The sequence below is a fragment of a genome, unplaced genomic scaffold, assembly GCF_019419815.1.
Source record: "Pyrus x bretschneideri cultivar Hongxiangsu unplaced genomic scaffold, Pyrus_bretschneideri_v1 Contig5, whole genome shotgun sequence".
Taxonomy (NCBI): domain Eukaryota; kingdom Viridiplantae; phylum Streptophyta; class Magnoliopsida; order Rosales; family Rosaceae; genus Pyrus; species Pyrus x bretschneideri.
Genome location: NW_025999787.1, coordinates 11,111,347 through 11,132,124, shown reverse-complemented (window position 1 = coordinate 11,132,124; position 20,778 = coordinate 11,111,347). Strand labels below are relative to the sequence as shown.

General features: G+C 38.5%; 3 protein-coding genes across 12 annotated transcripts; all 3 read right to left on the bottom strand.

Moving 5' to 3' along the window:
• Positions 1-10: 10 nt before the first annotated feature.
• LOC103939665 (putative disease resistance protein At3g14460) lies at positions 11-18,976 on the bottom strand. 10 transcript variants are annotated; one of them, XM_018645614.2, is made up of 8 exons: positions 16,617-18,976; positions 16,287-16,508; positions 16,071-16,196; positions 15,877-15,945; positions 15,641-15,766; positions 15,229-15,534; positions 14,993-15,120; positions 14,343-14,910 (listed from the first exon to the last, which is right to left on the bottom strand). In XM_018645614.2, the coding sequence occupies exon 1, from the start codon at positions 18,843-18,845 to the stop codon at positions 16,623-16,625; it is 2,223 nt and encodes a 740-aa protein (XP_018501130.2). In that variant the 5' UTR covers positions 18,846-18,976; the 3' UTR covers positions 14,343-14,910; positions 14,993-15,120; positions 15,229-15,534; positions 15,641-15,766; positions 15,877-15,945; positions 16,071-16,196; positions 16,287-16,508; positions 16,617-16,622. The 10 variants fall into 10 exon arrangements, with proteins under 10 accessions (XP_048425401.1, XP_048425403.1, XP_048425404.1 ...); XM_018645610.2 differs by having other exon boundaries at positions 14,993-15,089; XM_048569443.1 differs by having other exon boundaries at positions 14,993-15,046.
• Positions 2,288-5,994, bottom strand: LOC103965118 (putative disease resistance RPP13-like protein 1). The gene is given in 4 exon segments (XM_048569369.1): positions 2,288-4,099; positions 4,101-5,174; positions 5,277-5,622; positions 5,771-5,994. Coding segments are annotated over 4 exon segments (3,456 nt in total).
• LOC125470404 (putative disease resistance RPP13-like protein 1) lies at positions 18,877-20,422 on the bottom strand. The gene is made up of 2 exons (XM_048569368.1): positions 19,034-20,422; positions 18,877-18,900 (listed from the first exon to the last, which is right to left on the bottom strand). Exons 1-2 carry the CDS (start codon positions 20,420-20,422, stop codon positions 18,877-18,879), a joined length of 1,413 nt encoding a protein of 470 aa, XP_048425325.1.
• Between the last annotated feature and the right edge of the window lie 356 nt (positions 20,423-20,778).

Sequence of the window (20,778 nt, the reverse complement as noted above, 5' to 3'; positions counted from 1 at the left end):
GAAACCAGCCCTGCTGAAGGTTTTAAGTACAAAATTAAAAAAATAAGCAGTTCAACGTTCCGACTTTGATTTCCATCAATGAAATTTGCAAGGAATGTGAACCATATTGCCTCAATCTTTTCCATTCATATTCTTTGCACACCTCCTGTTCAGAGAAGAACAAACATTTTGGTGATCCTCGGAAAAGAAAGAGATGGCGGCAAATCCTCTTGCGGCAGGAATGCAAGACAATCGATGATGCATTGCTGCTGAGGTCCTTCTCCGGGCAGGAATTCCGAGAGTGCGTGGTGTTTTGATCCACAGATTTCAAACTTGATCGTCCAGATGGTGTGAGTGGAAGAGAGCCGCTGTTGTTTGAGCAATGTCTCCAATAGATCCTCACTTCCCCTGATCTGAAATTCTCCAAGGGGGACATAGCATAGTTCGATTCCACTGTTAAAAAAATACCCGATATTATAAATGCAAATATAGACAAGGCAAAATGAAGAAAGCAAAAGAAAAGGAAGGTCAATTACAATTTAAGAAATGCCGGCAAACCCTCTTCCGGCAGGAATTCGAGACTCTCGCAGCTTGAAATTTGTATGGTGATTTCATCATCTATCTTTATGCAAGGAATGCGAGATATGTTTCTCCAATCTTTTCCCTTCTTGTTCCGATTCTTCAGAGAAGGACAACCCCAGATGCTCAGATAAGAAAGAAATGCCGGCAAACCCTCTTCCGGCAGGAATTCGAGACTCTCGCAGCTTGAAATTTGTAGCTGTTGAAGAGAAGTGAGATGCTTAAGTCCCTTTCGTCCAAAGATTTCAGATTTGAAAGTATAGAGATCCAGAGATTGTGAAGAGTGGCAAGGAGCAGCTGTTCCCAGAGCAACATCTCCAACGGATCCTTGTTTCCTTGGACCCGAAATTCTGGGAGAGAGGCAAGTCCTTGCAATCCCCACTCCACTGAAGGCCTCAGTCTCTCACAATTTTCGATCCAAAATGTTCGTAGGTTGGGAGGCAAAACCCCTTGTGCAGGTGACCCCAGATTTGGAAGATTTTGTATCCACAAATGTTGAAGGGCGGCGAGGGTGTGCATTTGGGCCAGCAGCAACTTCAAATTCTCGCATTTGGCAGCACAGTCCTGCCAACAACAACAACTTCAACGCAGAATAATGCTTCTCCTTTTGCTACAGTCCTGCCAAAGATAGAGTGGAATTATATCCACTTCCATAGCAGCAGCCTCCAAATCAACCGCCATTGGCAGCCAACGACGTAGTGTCATGGCCTAAAATGTACGTGGTAGAGAAAAATGAACCCCTGTGCGCGCATTTGGCTGCACAGGCAGCAACAAAGTGTGTGGCTGCATATGAATCGGAAAAACAATGAATGGACCCCTTAGCGACTGGGAAATCCTGCTATATGCTATCATGTACATGAAGCACTACCATGGTTGAGTTGGTACTTACCAAGAAGGGTTCTAAATTTGAGAGCCCACTGCTCCAACTTTCACCATCAAATTTGGGTTAAGGCTTATCATCATCTATTTCTCCATGGCATCTTCCTCTAGAGCAGTTAACGAATCAAATGATTACCTGCATATATAGTGAGGAAATCTGCAATGTTTAAATAATTTTTTTCTTTCTTTGTTAACTTGCTACATCACACACGCTAATATATAGAAAACAAACCTCCAAGTCCAGATGCAACTTTGAATATTCTCTTGATTGCTCATGAAATCCACAATGGTGAGAAGAATGCTAATATATAGAAAACAAGCCGACAAATATGTTAGTCCCATCGTGTTGTCCTGACTGATTGCATAGTTGAATTATATTGATCCATAAAGGAAGAACAAATTACACTCAAGTGTTCAACTACTTACACTGAAATCTGTAGGCGCAGCAGATAGCCACCAAGTCTATTTACACTGGCATTCTAGCAAGCGGTGCTAATAAGCCATGCTTTCTTCAACCATGGTGTTTGTAGAGAAACATATGTATATGCACCTACCACAAGATGACAGAGGCATTGAAAGATGAGTAAGCATTCCGCCATATGGAAACTGCAGCAGTATATACACAAACAAGTACCTGCAGGAGAATCATATATATCGACCCCCAAGTAGTTCCACAGTATCAGACTAGAAATAATTCACTCCCCTCGCACTCTCCTGTAATTTCATCGTAATTAGACTCTGAAGCTTTAATTTAAGCTGGAATATTGCCGAGGACAATCAATTTAAGAATAAATAAAAAAAGTACCTGGTTTTTTTCTTGAGAGTTGAGAGTTAGAGAGTGAATGAAAGCTCATATGGTGATTTCATCATCTATGTGTATGCAAGGAATGCGAGCTATGTTACTCCAATCTTTTCCCTTCTTCAAACAAGGGCAATCTCTGATGCTGACATAAGAAAGAGATGCCGGAAAACCCTCTTTTGGCAGGAATTCGAGACTCTCGCAGCGTGAAATTTCTAGGTGTTGAAGAGAAATGAGGTGCTCAAATCCCTTTCCGTCCAAAGATTTCAGATTCGATACATGATAGATTTCGAGAGTGTGAAGAGTGGCAGGGAGCAGCTGTTCATTGAGCAACGTCTCCACCAGATCCTTGTTTCCTGAGATCCAAAATGATTGTAGGTTGGGAGGCAAACCCCCTTGTGCAAATGACACCACATTTGGAAGACGGTGTATCGTTAATCTTTGAAGGGCGGTGAGGGTGTGCATTCGGTCCGGCAACAACTTCAAATTCTCGCATTCATTTAATGAAAAGTAAGTGAGGTTGGGAGTGGGCAATCCCCCGTCGGGAAAAGAGACAAGATGTGGACAGCAACCGATAACCAGGGAGTTGAGATGGCTGAGATTTTCATCTGCTCCTCCTTCAACAGATACAGATAGGGATTCCAGATTCTCACATCTCCATATATCAAGAGATGAAAGGTTGGGGAAAATGCCCAAAGGGAACGACCTCAGAGAATCACAGCTCTCTGTTAGATCCAAAGACTGAAGGGAAGTCAATTTGGCCATCATCTCACGTGATAGGAATTCTAATTTCTTGCACTTTTCTATACGGAGTGACGTCAGCGTGGTGGGCAGACCATTTGTAGGGAACGACAAGAGTGAGGAACATTCATATAAAGTCAAACTTTGAAGACGATTGCATTTGTGCACCATTTGCGGCAACCGTTCTCTCCCACCAGGATCAGAAATATCAAGCATCTGAAGCGACGGCAGCGTCTCCGTCGACTCCTTAAGACCCAGACATCCCTTTATTGTCAGTTGTTCAAGAGATCCTCGTAAGGATTCCGTGTTCAGGGTATTACTGGCCCTGTTTTCATGTAGAACCTCACAATTGTACACATCAAGTATTTTCAAGGAAGGAAGATGAGTGGGCAAGTTTCCTCTCAGCTTCGGACAATTGTGTAATTTCAACTCCTTAAGACAAGGAAAGTTTGGACTTTCACCTCCACTTGGACTTGGCTGCCATTCCTCCCACTCTGGCATATCCCAAAACTCTAGCTTCTCTAAACATTGAAATTGTTGATTTCCCCCGTACAACTCAACACCAACACTCACAACTGATTCCATCCTTTCTACGTAGAGCTCTTTCAGAGCAGGTAGCTGACCAACTGGGGGCAATGAAATGCAATTACCACAACCAATGAGACGCATCACTTGTAAGTTGGAGAAGGAAGAGTCTCCCACCCAATTCGGGAAACTGGTTCCGCCATAACGCATGATGGTTAGTTTCACCAAATTTACCCAAGGTTGTAGTCTTTCGAGTACATGTCTCTCTTTTACGGAATCATCGGAAACTTCAGGACCCCATGCCAACTCTACCTCTTTGAGATCTTTCTTATCCTTCAGCAAGGCATCAATTGCACCGACTGCATTTTGCAGATTCAAGATAGAAATTTTTCCTCCAAGATGCGACAATTCCCTCAGTTCTGCAATGCTTGACCCAGTAGATTTCCCCAGCACAAAATCTGTCAGCGTTCTCAATCTTTTTAGTCTACCCATATGCACGGGCATCTCTTTTATGTTGGTTCTATCAATATCAAGATGACGTAAATGAATCAATTTCCTCATGTCTGCAGGCAATTCAACAAGAGAAGAAACCTTTCAACAACAGAGTTTGTAAATTGTAGAGGGTACACACTGTATCTGGTAACCTTTTAATTGTTGTATAAGAGAGATCAATGTAGCGCAAGTGTATGTGGTTACCAATGGAATCAGGTAAGTGAGTGATGTTTTTGTATCTTGACAATGAAAATGCCCGTAAATATTTTTGTGCTGGTAGTAAATCATCTAGAACCTTATTGCTTACATATTCATGACCCCAAGGATAATATGGTGCTAAAGACCCTGGAAGGAAGGTACGCAAACACTTGACTCCTTCTAGTGGCTCAAATTTTGAAGATGTATCAAATTGTCCTCGCATATACGATAAGTGGCGAACTCTTTCAGGAATTTCATGTGAATTTTTCTGCTCCAACCTAAAACATAACTTTCCAGACACAAACATAGCCAAGTCATTGATAAGATCATGCATTGTGAACCTTGGTCGATCCAATCTTGGCCTTTGAAATAGTGACCGCAATAACAGTTCGTCAAAGTATCTTCCACCAACCTCCTCCATAGCTTTCTCGTTCTCTGCATGTGGAATTAAACCTTCTGCCATCCATAGCAGAATGACATTTTCCTTTTCAAATTCATAATCCTTCGGAAAAATTGAGCAATAAGCAAAACATCGTTTCAAGTAAGTTGGAAGATAGTGGTAGCTCAATCTTAGAGAAGGAAGAACACCATCAGCATGTTGTAGATCCCAAAGATTGCTATTCAATATGTGATTCCATTCCTTGTAGTCTAGGTTGCAACTTAAGAGACCCCCTAGCGTTTTTGCGGCTAGAGGCAAACCCTTGCACTTACGTGCAATTTGCTTACCAATTTCAACCAAGTCTGGATGTGCACCGGGGTTTTCATTTCTGAACGCATGTTTTGCTAGCAACAACCAACAATCTCCATCCGACAATTCTTCTAAGTCGTGAACAGGAATAGTATTGTGCACGATGGATGCAACACGTCTACTCCTTGTTGTTACAATGACCTTGCTTCCCTTTGCCCCATACGTGAAAAGAGTTCGTAGCCGATCCCAGTCACCGTAGTTTTCATTCCAAAGGTCATCCAGGACAAGTAAGAACTCTGTTTCCCATCAATTGTTGCCTTAGTTGAACTTCAAGTAAATTCATCTCCAATTGTCGCAAGGCCTTTTAGTGATTTCCTCAATAAGGGTCTTAATAACCCTCAAAGCCTCATACTGTTCGGAAACACAAACCCAGGCATTAGTATCAAAGAGCTCTTTAACTTGTTCATCGTTGTAAAGCAGTTGAGCAAGAGTCGTCTTACCAACCCCACCCATTCCGACGACAGGGACTACAGAAAAATTACTGCTACTTTCATTGTCAGATAGCAGCAGCAGAGCTTTTAACTTTTCCTTATCTCCTTCCCTTCCGTAGGTACAAAATCCGTCCTCAACAACAGAAGTTGTGGGAGTTCTTTGTGAAACCTTGCCCACAACACCTCCCCTAAGACCGAGGATGTCTTTTTGTTTTGCAAGGTGTTCCAACTCGTTGAATAAATCTTTTATTCTACCATTCAAGCCTTTATAATGAAAAGGATTAAGAGAGGTAGAAAGGATGTCCCACACCTGGGTTTTCTTAGTCTGATCTTCCGCCTTGCAACGCAAAGCTTCAGCATCGATCTCATCCACCAAGTCCTCGGCATCGAACACAGCACCTGTTGAGCTCGTCCAGCCACATCCCGACGTCAGGGTTGACGATCTGCTTCTCCTCTGCATCGTTGAGCACTGCACGAAGGATCATCAACGTCGCCTTCAGTTTGCCCATGAGTGAATGGTCGAGTCTTGTTGCCCGGAAGAAGTCCACGAACTGTCCGGAGGCGATCTTGTCGCACAGCACCTGGATCGAACCGGAGAGCAAAGCCTCTCCAACCAAAGCCATTTTCTCTCTTCGTGGCCAAAGGATTAATTCTGATCAAGTATTTGAAGTTGGGAAGCTGAAAATTGTTCTTGGCAAAGGCTGTTAAGATTACTTCATGTTCATGACTGGTGAGACGACTTGATAATTTTTTGATCAATAATGCAGGGGACCACACACGGCAAACATAAAGTAGTAATTGGTGGAGTTCGGAAAAACACACTAAAAAGAATCACGCAATGCATTGGATCTCAACATTTTTCCATATGATATGATCACATGTTCCCACCATCCTCTTGTCACATGGCATCGTCTTTTCACATGGCATCGTCTTGTCACCATCTTGTCATTATTTCTACTTCCAAGGGGAACGTCTTCGTGTGAAAAATAAAGTAAAAGTTTCGAGCATCTTTTCACATGGCGTCGTCTAATTCCAAGGGGAACATCTTCGCGTGGAAAATAAAGTAAAAGTTTCGGGCAGGACCTCAATGTTGGGTTCAATTTCTACAATTATTATTTACATTTTATACTTTTAATTTCTATAATTATTATTTACATTTTATACTTTTAATCTCGCTATGGAAAAAAAATTTTGAAAAGTTTCTTACTTTTCTTGCTTTGCCTATATTTTCAACATTTATGGGACCATTCGTGTTTTGGATTTGCTTTGCCTGTATATTCAACATTCATGGGACCATTCTGCTTTGCCTATATTTTCTTGCGTTAACCAATTTTGAGTGAAGGTTAACATGTTTTTGCACAAAACTAATTAAGAACACACTCGAGCTGCACACTTATATTGTCAAATTATCGAATTTGATGCCGCATAATTATACAAAAGTATACGTTTATCGCTTCTTAATTTAGATTAACATTGCACTCCCTCTTTTACATATAAATTTGAACCTCTATTTTTATCTCTGTAATTTAATCAAATTGGTTAAAATTGAGTGACCATTGCTTCAATTGGGTTAAAGTTGAGGGACCATTTCTCCATTTGAATTAAAGCTAAGGGACCATAGCTGCAGATTTTGATGGGTTAAGGGATCATTGCTACAATTTACTCATAAATAAAATAAGGGCAATAAGAGATTTGAAATATTGCAGAAGAATTTTTATTGGCACTTTAAAAAAATCATTGTGCACTTGTGTAACGAAGTTATCAAGGATGGATTGAGTGCACGACGACTTTCCTTTGCTAATAGCAAATTCCTAAAGTGGATTTTATTAAAACTAAAGTTTTTTTGAACTTTTCGTTAGTTTTCCTTAAAATTAAATCAATCACAAAACCCTAATAGCAATTGATTAACATGAGATTAATAAATTTCATTGAAAATAAAATTAGATAATACCTTTAATTAACCACAAAAATAACAAAACTGCATCAAAATTCCAATTTTCAATTCCACTGCAGAGAGAAATTGAGTAGATCCCCAGATCCCCCAATAAAATGAAACATGCAAATGAGAATTCAATAATTACAACTCAAATTAAAAGCTTCTGCTTTCATTGACATTTGTTTTACTAGACATCTTCTTTCAAACGAGTGTGAGAGACTCATGTAGAACAAGGTATGGGTTAATTTCGACGACATGCATCACATGATAAACTATTAGAACTGGATATCTAATGTTCCCTCGGTTTGGCTCTAGGCTTTACCAAAACAATAATAATTGGATGTTGTTATTGGAACTGACAATCAAAATATAATTATCATTCATTTTTCTCTCTTCATGGCCAAAGGATTAATTCTGATCAAGTATTTGAAGTTGGAACTTTGTCCAAAAAAAAAAAAGTATTTGAAGTTGGGAAACTGAAAGTTGTTCTTAGCAAAGGCTATTAAGATTACTTCATAACTGGGGAGACGATTTAGGCCATTTCCAACCGAGGGCTGGCCAGAGGGCTCGTTTTAATCCTCTGACCCTCTAAAATATTAATATTTTAATGAATAGTACATGGTCATATTTGCCTCCGTCTCTAACTGAGGACCAGAGGGCTCGTTTTAGCCTTGTCACAAAAAACCGTCTCCAACCAAGGGCCATAAGGCCAAACATAATTTATTATTTAAAAACCACAACTTAAATGTTGTTTAAGTTTCATGTTGTAAAATGTTTTTTTTATGTTATATAATTTTTATGTTGGTTAATGTTATTAATGTTGTTTCATGTTACTTAATTTAATTTAGGGGTGTGATATCCACACACGCCATTTTACTTCTCATACACATTTTTAATATTCGGTCGTCGGATCGGATGAATTGAAGAAGATCAACGGACAAAAATTATCAAGGGGTGTGTGGATAGCACACCCCTTAATTTAATGTTGTATAATGACTTAGGAAATTATAGGAAAAAAATAGAATTAAAAAAATATATGAAACAAATTTTGTGAAATCGAAATTATAGGAAAAAAATAAAATTTAAAATAAAATGAAACAAATTTTGTGAAATAGAAATTATAGGAAAAAATGGAATTTAAAAAAAATATGAAACAAATTTTGTAAAATAAAAGTTATTGGAAAAAATAGAATTTAAAAAAAATGAAAAATAGAAGTTATAAGAAAAATTTTGTAAATAAAAAATAATAATAAAACTGTAAAAAAAAAAAATCAAAGCATTATTGTTGATTATAACAGACAGGATTTCCAGTTTTCCTGGCCAACCCTCCAGCCATTTGGCCTTTTTAGATTCTAGTGGGCCCTCTCAAATTCACAAGCCCTCTGGTATAGCCCTCGATTGGAGATGATTTTCGAACTATTTTCAATCTTCTGACTTTCTAAACCTTTCAGTTGAAGATGATCTTAATATTTTTTTGGTCAATAATACGGTGGACCACTCGAGGCAAACATAAAGTAGTAATTGGTGGTGTTTGGAAAAATACAGCAGAAAAAATCATGCAATATATTTGGATTTGACCATTTTTCCATATGATATTATCACATGGGCCCCACCATTCTCTTGTCACCTCCCTCTTGGCATCGTCTTGTCACCATCTTCTACGAAGATGGATTGTCTGCCCCTCTCCTTCCCATACCTTCCTCATGTTTTTCTGTTTTGTACGATCATCGTTAAATTACGTTAACATTTTATATTAAATTTTTTATAAAAATAATAAGACAAAAAATAAATGTTGACATGATTTAACCGTAATTGCATAAAATAAGAGGGCATGTAGAAAGTATGGGGAGAAGGGCAGACAATCCATCTCTATCTTCTACATATATACAGTCAAAAGGAAAAACAGGTGAAACATTTAATATTTCAAAATTACCCTTTCATTACATGTTATATATAAGTAAAAAAGTAAGGACATGATGGTAAAAGGAGGCAAGGAGAGAAAGTGGAGGAAAAAACTAGAACGTGCTTAGGGAAATAAATTGTATTTGAAGCATCCGCTTGGTTGCCCAGCCAAGAAAAGAAAAACTAACCACAATTAAATCTACAAACAACGGAAATTTGAAGCATGAAGTGCGAACCAATAGGTGGAAATGTGACATTGATGTTAGCAAACTTTATGGTCTTCAATCTTGATAATCTATGCGCCTTGGAATCCGTACTTAATATTTTACTTGTATTTGTTGATCTCTTGGCACATCTATACTAAAGGGATGTAGTCAAACTTGGATTTGAGAGGATTTTAAAAGATTTTAAAATTCTAGTGTAGTTAATTAAAAGATTTTAAAGGATTTTAGAATTCATTCAAATCTAGGTGTAGTCAATTAAAGAATTTTAGAATCCTTTAAAATTTAGGTGTAGTCAATTAAAAGATTTTAAAGGATTTTAAAATCCATCCAAATCCAAGCGTATTAAAAAAATTAAGATTTTGGAGGATTTCAATAAGTTGTGGATTTTGTAGAATTTGAGAGCCAAAAGTATATATAACCACTATTAAAAAGAATCCAACCTCACCCTCTAGGATTTCAAATCCTTCCACCACAATCCTTTCAAATTCTTTAAAAATCCATATGAATTTTGTAGTAGTCTTTAATCCTCTTAAATCCTATCAAATCTATCACTTTTAAAATCCTTTAAAATCTTAGTTTGACTACACTCTCCTAAATTGTTTGATATTAGCAGTTTTGTTTGATTCATATTTCAGTTTTGTAAGTAGCAAGAGTATCTTAGTAAATGAAAATATCAAAAATAAAATAAACATTTGTAAATAGTTCCAAGCGCATGTAATTATAAATTTGTAAGTCAAGCGTAGCACGCCTGATTAAAGACCTCTAATCCATGTACTATTGTTAGCACGCTTGATTAAATGCCTCTAATCCATGTACCAATTGTTAACAATGATAAATAACTAATGCGACACATTTTAGGGCTGGGTAACACCTATGATTAAAAAAAATACATAACGCGCATGCAGAGATGTTAGTTTAGAGTAAATAAAGAAGATTGTATACGCAAATGTGGAATAAACTAGGGATGGATACGAACCAGGCCAGACTCAAAATTGAAGCAAACAGACCGAACCCGTTTGTAAATGAAATGTGGTGGGGCAGGACGGGTCCTGTTAGCTGAGAAATGAAATCGGACTTAACTTGGCTCGTTTGAAACGAGCCGATTCCTATAGGTCCACGGGTCATTTTTTTTTTATATAAATTTTTGTTAATAAACTATGACTGTTGTGCTTGAAGTGAAAGCTGGTGTGCTTGAACAAAATAGCTGTTGTGCTCCAAGTAAAAGCACAATAAATTATAGTGGAGTAGCCTCCCATTACTTCAATTTTCATAAGTTCCCAGTGAGCCGAAGCCAAAGGCTAACAGTCAACCAAAATGCCCAGCTGAAAATATAACACAAACAGCAAGTTACAAAATGATTATCCTTTAAACCAAATCATGGTGACTGAAAATTGCCACAAACCAACTTGCAAATTTGAATTCTTCAAATCTAGAAGACAATCTTAACGCAACCTCCCTAATAAAATTAAATCAATCACAAAACCCTAATAGCAATTGATTAACATGAGATTAATAAATTTCATCGAAAATATAATTAAATAATACCTTTAAATTAACCACAAAAATAACAAAGACGCATCAAAATCCCAATTTTAATTCCACTGCAGAGAGAAATCAAGTAGATCCCAGATCCCCCAATAAAATGAAAGGAAAATTAATGAAAATGGTTTGAAAACTTTGAGTTTAAAAAAATGATAAAATAAAGGGTAAAGTGAATATTACCAAGATTGACTTTTTAGTGTAAAAATATGGTTTTTCGTTAAAGTAAACAGTAACATGAGTTTTTCGTTAAGAGAATTCAATAATTACAACTCAAATTAAAAGCTTCTGCTTTCATAGACATCTGAATTCTTGAAAATTTACCCATGTTGCCCCAATTAGTCGAAATTGATCAAGCATGAGAGATTTTCTTTCATAGACATTTGTTTTACTAGACATGTGCTTTCAAACGAGAGTGAGATACTCATGTAGAGCAAGATATGAGTTAATTTCGACGACAATCATCGCATGGTAAACTATTAGAATTGGATATCTACTTCTCCCTCGTTTTGGCTCTAAGCTTTACCAAAATAATAATAATTGAGTGTTGTTATTAGAACTCACAATCAAAATATAATTATCGTTCATTTTTCTCTCTTCGTGGCCAAAGGACTAATTTTGATCAAGTATTTGAAGTTGGGAAACTGAAAATTGTTCTTGGCAAAGGCTGTTAAGATTACTTCATGACTAGTGAGAACTCTATAATTTTTCGGTCAATAATGCAGCGGACCACGCAAAATAAAGTAGTTCGTAGAGTTTGGACCACAGACTGCTTTTTCTCCTTACCATCCTCTTGTCACATGGCATCATCTTGTGAGATTACTTCATGACGGGTGAGTGGTGAGACGACTTGATATTTTTCTTGGTCAATAATGCAGTGGGACGACCACACACGGCAGACTTAAAGTAGAAATTGGTGGAGGTTGGAAAAATACAGTAGAAAAAAATCATGCAATATATTTGGATTTCACCATTTTTCCATATGATATTATCACATGGACCCCACCATTATCTTGTCACTACCCTTTTGGCATCGTATTGTCACCATCCTCCACCATCCTCTTGTCATTATTCTCCTCTAATGCCAAAACATCTACTTGTAAAAAAATATAAAAAGATCAATTGCCACATCACGATGAAACATTCAATATCTCAAGATTGCCCCTTTTATTACAGATTATAAAATAAAAAATAAAAAAGTAAGGACATGATGGTGAAACGTGGCAAGGAGAGAAAGTGGAGGAAAGAAACTAGAACGTGCTTAAAGAAATAAAAGTGTATTTGAAGCAGTAGTCGTAGTAACATCTCATTCCAATATCACTTCTCCCTTGCGCTCCAACTTCTCCCGTTCCCTGCTTTCCTCCAGTTTCTCTCTATGGGTCTTACTTTTCCATACAAAAACGGAATCTTTACCTTCACCAAAATGGTTAATCTCACGAATTCAACATTGAGAACAATTAATGGGTTCGTTTCCCAAATTATAACTTCCCGTTCTCCGTTACCGAAACCCTTGTCCCGATTCCCAAACCGAAATTTTTGGGAATCCCAAATTCAATACCAATCCCAAACCAAATTTTCGGGAATCCCAATTTTCGGGAATCCCGAAATAATTTCGGGATTTCGGGACAAATCGGGAATCCCGAAATGTTTTTGGGCTTTTGGACTAAAATTTGACATATTATGTTTTTGGGCTAAAATTTGACATATTATGTTTTTGGGCTAAAATTAAGTTTCAATCTACCCACTACCCATTTATGCACAAAGTTTTTGGGCTAATGCCATCTCACCCCACATTCCAACTTTGATTCCTCCTCCACATAATTGTAATTAAATGAAAATTTTGGCGGCGCCCATGTCTGAAAGAACAACTATATTGTGTACTCGAAAACAAAAGAAAAAAAAATTTGAGCTCAACTAATTGCATGCCCTGTACCCACCTTGTCCGTGTATATATATACAATATATGTATACTGATATGTTCATGCATGCATAATGGTCTTTGCTCCTTTGTTTCCTTGATTTGCCTAGGTATGCAGGAAACTAATATCCACATATTAATCACACTAGTGGCTAGGTATGCAGGAAACTAATATCCAAAGATTAATCACATTAGTTGAGACAACTGGAATATAGAAACAAACAAATTGAACAAACAAACATTAGTTATTTAGTTGAGACAAAGATTAATCACACTAGTGGCTACCAATACCATTAATTAAAAAATAATTCTCTTATAATTAAAAAATAATATATATATATATAATATTTATTTCTATTCGGTATGGGAATACCGAAAAAATGGAGATGTAGTCCCGAATCCCATACTGAAAATTTCGGTTTGGTTCGGGATGACATACCGAAATTTTCGGGAATTTTGGTTTGGGATTTTTTTGGTTTGGGATCGGGATTTTTTTGGTTTGGTTTGGGATTTTTGGGATTTTTTTCCAGCCCTACGTTTGATTGTCCATAAAAGAAAAACAAAAAAAAAAGCGCTATTAAATCTACAAACAACGGAAATTTGAAATATGAAGTGCGAACCAATGGGTGGAAATGTGACACTGATGTTGGCAAACTTTATGGTCTTCAATCTTGATAATTTATGCACACATTGGAATCCATACTTCATATGTTCACTTATATTTGTTGATCTCTTGGCACATCTGTACTAAATTATTTGGTATTAGTCATTTTGTTTGATTCATATTTCAATCTTGCAAGTAGCAAGAGTATCTTATTAAATAAAAATATCAAAAATAAAATAGAAATTGTAAACAATGCCAAGCACATGTCATTATAAATTTGTAAGTCACGCGTAACACGTCTAATTAAAAGCCTTAATCCTACCAATTGTTAACAATGATAAACAACTAACGCAACATATTTGAGGGGCGCGTAGCGCCCATGATTTAAAAATATCTCTCGCATAAAGCGAACATACCGTATCAAAATCCATGCAACCTCCTAATAAAATTAAGGAAGCTTTAATGAAAAGGATTTGGGGCTAAGCTATTATTTAACCAAAAACCACCATAAGCCATTATTTAACTAAAAAAAGTTTCATATTTAATCATAAAGACACACTAACTTATATTAGACCCTACAAACAGTAAAAGATATGGGCTGAATTAAAAGCCCAAAATGCAATAATTTTTTTTTTTCAGCCATTCATTCTGTCAGCCCAATTCCGTTGGAAATAAATTTTTCTTTATTTACAAGTATGCCACTACCTCATTAAAGCCTAAATATCATATGAAAATTTTAAAAGTTTCCAAGAATTCTCGTATCAGGACGTCCCTGATTGTAGCATCACACAATAGTAGCCAGGTGGAGGTCGAAACGTCTCTGTGAGTCCTAACCTCAGAAAGGTTGGACATGACAAAGCCACTAGCTAGTTTCTTTTTTAATAAGATAAAAAATATATATACAAATTTGCCACACCAACTAGTATAGAGCAGTGTGCTTTCTCTTTTACACCCAAGTTCGAATTTCCCTTTTTATATTCATAATTTAGATGAATTTAGTACAGATAATCTTATTGTTTTTTTTAAATCCAATTTTATAAATAATTTGATTTGCAATGTTTAAAAGCAAAACTTGAGCGCAACACAATGAAACGATTCGAAACTACCTCCACCACAAATAAGCGGTTCAAAGTTCCGAGAAGAACAAACATTTTGGTGATCCTCGGAAAAGAAAGAGATGGCAGCAAATCCTCTTCCGGCAGGAATGCAAGACAATCGATGATGCATAGCTGCTGAGGTCCTTCTCCGGGCAGGAATTCCGAGAGTGTGTGGTGTTTTGATCCACAGATTTCAAACTTGATCGTCCAGATGGTGTGGGTGGAAGAGAGCCGCTGTCGTTTGAGCAATGTCCCCAACAGATCCTCACTTCCCCTGATCTGAAATTCTCCAAGGGGGGCATAGCATACTTCGATTCCACTATTAAAAAATACCCGATATTATAAATGCAAATATAGACAAGGTAAAATGAAGAAAGCAAAAGAAAAGGAAGGTAAATTACAATTTACAAATCATCAGTGTTCAACCGAAGATTGATATATCCTTGTGGTGAAATCTGTAGCGGAACAACCAGCCTCCTTGTATAGTAACGCAATGTACTGGCATTCATCCAAACACAGTTAAGTGGTGCTAAATACAGATAAGTGTCAAATTAAATTTGAAGACAATCAATTTTGTTGGAAAATTTGAGGACAATCAATTTAACATAGATACAGATAAGTGGTACTAAATACGTACCTGGCTTTGTCTTGAGAGTTGAGAGTTGGAGAGAGTGAAATGAAGGCTCATATGATGATTTCATCATCTATCTTTATGCAAGGAATGCAAGATATGTTTCTCCAATCTTTTCCCTTCTTGTTCCGATACCTCTTCTACAGTCCTGCCAAGATAGAGTGGAATTATATCCACTTCCACAGCAGCAGCCTCCAAATCATCTGCCATCGGGAGCCAACGACGTAGTGTTATGGCCTAAAATGTACATGGTAGAGAAAAATGAACCCCCGTGCGCGCACTTGGCTGCACAAGCAGCAACAAAGTGTGTGGCTGCATATGAATCAGAAAAACAATGAATGGACCCCTTAGCAACTGGGAAATCCTGCTATGTGCTATCATGTACATGAAGCACTACCACGGTTGAGTTGCTACTTACCAAGAAGGTTTCTAAATTTGAGAGCCCGCTGCTAAAACTTTCACCATCAAACTTGGGTTAAGGCTTATCATCATCTATTTCTCCACGGCATCTTCCTCTAGAGCAGTTAACGAATCAAATGATTACCTGCATATATAGTGAGCAAATCTTCAATGTTTAAATAATTTTTTTCTTCGTTTGTTAACTTGCTATGTGAGTCACACGACATCACACACGCTAATATATAGAAAACAAACCTCCAAGTCCAGATGCAACTTTGAATATTCTCTTGATTGCTCATGAAATCGAAAATGGTGAGAAGAATGCTAATATATAGAAAACAAGCCGACAAATACGTTAGTCCCATCGTGTTGTCCTGACTGATTGCACAGTTGAATTACATTGATCCATAAAGGAAGAACAAATTACACTCAAGTGTTCAACTACTTACACTGAAATCTGTAGGCGCAGCAGCTAGCCACCAAGTCTATTTACACTGGCATTCTAGCAAGCGGTGCCAATAAGCCATGCTCTCTTCAACCATGGTGTTTGTAGACAAACATATGTATATATGCACCTACCACAAGATGACAGAGGCACTGAAAGATGAGTAAGCATTCCGCCATATGGAAACCACAGAATTATAGATATATATACACACAAGTACCTGAGTGGTCGATGTAAGCAAACATCGTTTTCCCTCAGATACATTCAATCTTTATACAGCTGTTGACGAGAGCTGAGGTCTAGAGGTCCCTGTCCCGGCAGGAATTGCGAGAGTGGGAGCTGTTGAAAGTCCATTTCCATCCAAAATATTTCAAAATTGACGGTCCAGAAAATCAGAGCACCATTTGATAATCCTATCTTTAAAGGTTTGCTTGCTCGCTCGCTGCATCAATTAAATCGATATATCTGTTAGTCCCATCACACCTACCAGAAAATTACAGTTATGTCGCAAACGAGACAAGTATGACAAAAGTATCATCCAGGGTTTTACCTCTTGTCATATGGTGATTTCATCATCTATCTTTATGAAAGGAATGCGAGCTATGTTTCTCCAATCTTTTCCCTTCTTTTTCCGATACCTCTTCTTCAGAGAAGGGCACCCCCAGATGCACAGATAAGAAAGAGATGCCGGAAAACCCTCTTTTGGCAGGAATTTGAGACTCCTGCAACATTCAATTTGTAGGTGTTGAAGAGAAGTGAGGTGCTCAAGTCCCTTTCCGTCCAAAGATTTCAGATCCCATACATAATCGATTTGGAGAGTGTGAAGAGTGGCAGGGAGCAGCTGTTCATTGAGCAACATCTCCACCAGATCCTTGTATCCTGAGATCCGAAATTGTTGAAGAGAGGCAAGTCCTCGCAATCTCCACTCCACTGAAGGCCTCAGTCTCTCACACCAGCTGATCCGAAATGATTGTAGGTTGGGAGGCAAACCCCCTTGTGCAAATGACACCACATTTGGAAGATCATGTATCTGCAAATCTTGAAGGGCGGTGAGGGTGTGCATTCGGTCCGGCAACAACTTCAAATTCTCGCAGTAGTAGACTTGAAAGGAAGTGAGGTTGGGAGTGGGCAATCCCCCGTCGGCAACAGAGACAAGATTTGGACAATGCCAAATAGACAGGGAGTTGAGATGGCTGAGATTTTCATCTGCTCCTCCTTCAACTGAAAGGGATTCCAGATTCTCACAACCATCGATCCAAAGAGATGAAAGGTTGGGGAAAATGCCCAAAGGGAACGACCTCAGAGAATCACAGCTCCTATCTAGACACAATGACTGAAGGGAAGTCAATTTGGCCATCATCTCACGTGATAGGAATTCTAATTTCTCGCATCGTAGAATAGTGAGTGACGTCAGCGTGGTGGGCAGACCATTTGTAGGGAACGACAAGAGTGAGGAACATCCAAATAAAGTCAAACTTTGAAGACGATTGCTGTTGTGCACCATTTGCGGCAACCACTCTCTCCCATCAAAATAAATAGCAAGCATCTGAAGCGACGGCAGCGTCTCCGTCGACTCTAGTAACAATGAGAGACCCGGGCATCCATCTATTCTCAGTTCTTCAAGAGATCCTCGTAAAGATTCCGTGTTCAGGGTATTACTGGCCCTGTTTTCATGTAGAACCTCACAATTGTACACCTGAAGTGTTTTCAAGGAAGGAAGATGAGTGGGCAAGTTTCCTCTCAGCTTCGGACAATTGTGTAATTTCAACTCCTTAAGACAAGGAAAGTTTGGACTTTCACCTCCACTTGGACTTGGCTGCCATTCCTCCCACTCTGGCATATTCCAAAACACTAGCTTCTCTAAACATTGAAATTGTTGATTTCCCCCGTACAACTCACCACCAACCCTCACAACTGATTCCATGCTTTCTACGTAGAGCTCTTTCAGAGCAGGTAGCTGACCAACTGGTGGCAATGAACTGCAATTACCACAGCCACTGAGACGCATCACTTGTAAGTTGGAGAAGGACGAGTCTCCCACCCAATTCGGGAAACTGATTCCGCCATAACACCTGATGGTTAGCTTCACCAAATTTACCCAAGGTTGAAGCCTTTCAAGCACATGTCTCTCTTTTACAAAATCATCGGAAGCTTCAGGACCCCATGCCAACTCTACCTCCTTGAGATCTTTCTTATCCTTCAGCAAGGCATCAATAGCACCGACCACATTTTGCAGATTCAAGATAGAGATTTTTCCTCCAAGGTGCGACAACTCCCTCAGTTCTGCAATGCTTGACCCAGTAGATTCCCCCAACACAAAAGCTGTCAGTGTTCTCAAACTTTTTAGTCTACCCATATGCACAGGCATCTCTTTTATGAAAGTTTCACCAATATCAAGATGACGCAAATGAATCAATCTCCTCATCTCTGCAGGCAACTCAACAAGATAATAACAACCTTTCAACAACAGAGTTTGTAAATTGTAGAGGGTACACACTGTATCTGGTAACCTTTTAATTGTCGTATAAGAGAGATCAATGTAGCGCAAGTGTATGTGGTTACCAATGGAATCAGGTAAGTCGGTGATGTTTTTGTATCTAGACAATGAAAATGCCCGTAAATATTTTTGTGCTGGTAGTAAATCATCTAGAACCTTATTGCTAACATATTCCCGATCCCCAATATCATATGGTGCTAAAGATGCTGGAAGGAAGGTACGCAAACACTTGACTTCTTCTAGTGGCTCAAATTTTGAAGATGTATCAAATTTTCCTCGCATATACGACAAGTGGCGTACTCTTTCAGGAACTTCATGTGAATTTTTCTGCTCCAACCTAAAAAAAACTTTCCAGATACAAACATAGCCAAGTCATTGATAAGATCATGCATTGTGAAACTTGGTCGATCCAATCTTGGCCTTTGAAATAGTGACCGCAATAACAGTTCATCAAAGTATCTTCCACCAACCTCCTCCATTGCTTTCTCGTTCTCTGCTTGTGGAACTAAACCTTCTGCCATCCATAGTAGAATTACATTTTCCTTTTCAAATTCATAGTCTTTTGAAAAAATTGAGCAATACGCAAAGCATCGTTTCAAGTAAGTTGGAAGATAGTGGTAGCTCAATCTTAGAGAAGGAAGAACACTATCAGCATGTGGTGGATCCCAAAGATTGCTATTCAATATGTGATTCCACTCCTTGTAGTCTAGGTTGCAACTTAAGAGACCCCCTAGTGTTTTTGCAGCTAGAGGTAAACCATCGCACTTACATGCAATTTCCTTACCAATTTCAACCAAGTCTGGATGTGCACCGGGGTTTTCATTTCTAAATGCATGTTTTGCTAGTAACAGCCAACAATCTTCATCCGACAATTTTTCTAAGTCGTGAATAGGAATAGTATTGTGCACGATGGATGCAACACGTCTACTCCTTGTTGTTACAATGACCTTACTTCCCTTTGCCCCATACGTGAAAAGAGTACGTAGCCGATCCCAGTCACCATAGTTTTCATTCCAAAGGTCATCCAGGACAAGTAAGAATCTCTTTCCCATCAATTGTTGCCTTAGTTGAACTTCAAGGTAATTCATCTCCAAAATATCACAAGGCTTTTTAGTGATTTCCTCAATAAGGGTCTTAATAACCCTCAAACCCTCATACTGTTCGGAAACACAAACCCAAGCATTACTATCAAAATGCTCTTTAACTTGTTCATCGTTGTAAAGGAGTTGAGCAAGAGTTGTCTTACCAACCCCGCCCATACCGACTATAGGGACTACAGAAAAATTACTGCTACTTTCATTGTCAGATAGCAGCAGTAGAGCTTTTAACTTTTCTTTACATCCATCCCTTCCGTAGGTACAAAATCCGTCCTCAACAACAGAAGTTGTGGGAGTTCTTTGTGAAACCTTGCCCACTACACCTCCCCTGAGACCGAGGATGTCTTTTTGATTTGCAAGGTCTTCCAACTTGTTGAATAAAACTTCGATCCTACCATTCATGCCTTTATAATTAAAAGGTTTACGAGAGGTAGAAAGGAAGTTCCACACCTGGGTTTTCTTGGTCTGATCTTTCGCCTTGCGACGCGAAGCTTCAGTATCGATCTCATCCACCAAGTCCTCGGCATCGAACACAGCATGTTTGAGCTCGTCAAGCCACATCCCGACGGCACGGTTGACAATCTGCTTCTCCTCTGCGTCGTTGAGCACTGCATGGAGGGTCATCAACTTCACCTTCAGTTTGTCCACGAGTGAATGGTCGAGTCTTCTTGCCCGGAAGAAGTCCATGAACTGTCCGGAGGCAATCTTGTCGCACATCACCTTGATTGAACCGGAGAGCAAAGCCTCTCCAACCAAAGCCATTTTCTCTTCTTGGCAAAAGGACCAGTTTTGATCAAGTATTTGGAGTTGAAACTGAAAATTATTCTTGGCAAAGCCTGTTAAGTTTACTTCATGACGACAGAGACGACTTGATCCTTTTCTTGGTCAATAACGCAGTGGACCACACACGGCAAACATAAAGTAGAAATTGATGGAGGTTGGAAAACGTTACCATCCGACATTAATTTATTAATTATTTTCTTTAATAAAAAATCATATTAGTTATGAATTAAATTACCAGGTGGGCCTTAGTGATTTCGGATTGGACACAGTTCATGGATCACGAGAAGAGCCCAGTTTCTACACAAACAGAGCTGGAAGTATAGAATGTTTGATAT

Coding starts and splice junctions, on each gene's coding strand:
- LOC103939665 (XM_048569444.1), bottom strand. CDS start 18,845: ATGCGAGGAAAATTTGATACATCTTCAAAATTTGAGCCACTAGAAGAA.
- LOC125470404 (XM_048569368.1), bottom strand. CDS start 20,422: ATGGCTTTGGTTGGAGAGGCTTTGCTCTCCGGTTCAATCAAGGTGATG. Junction 18,901..19,033: donor ACGAGAAAGCAATGGAGGAG/GTTGGTGGAAGA, acceptor AGTTTTTTTTAG/GTTGGAGCAGAAAAATTCAC.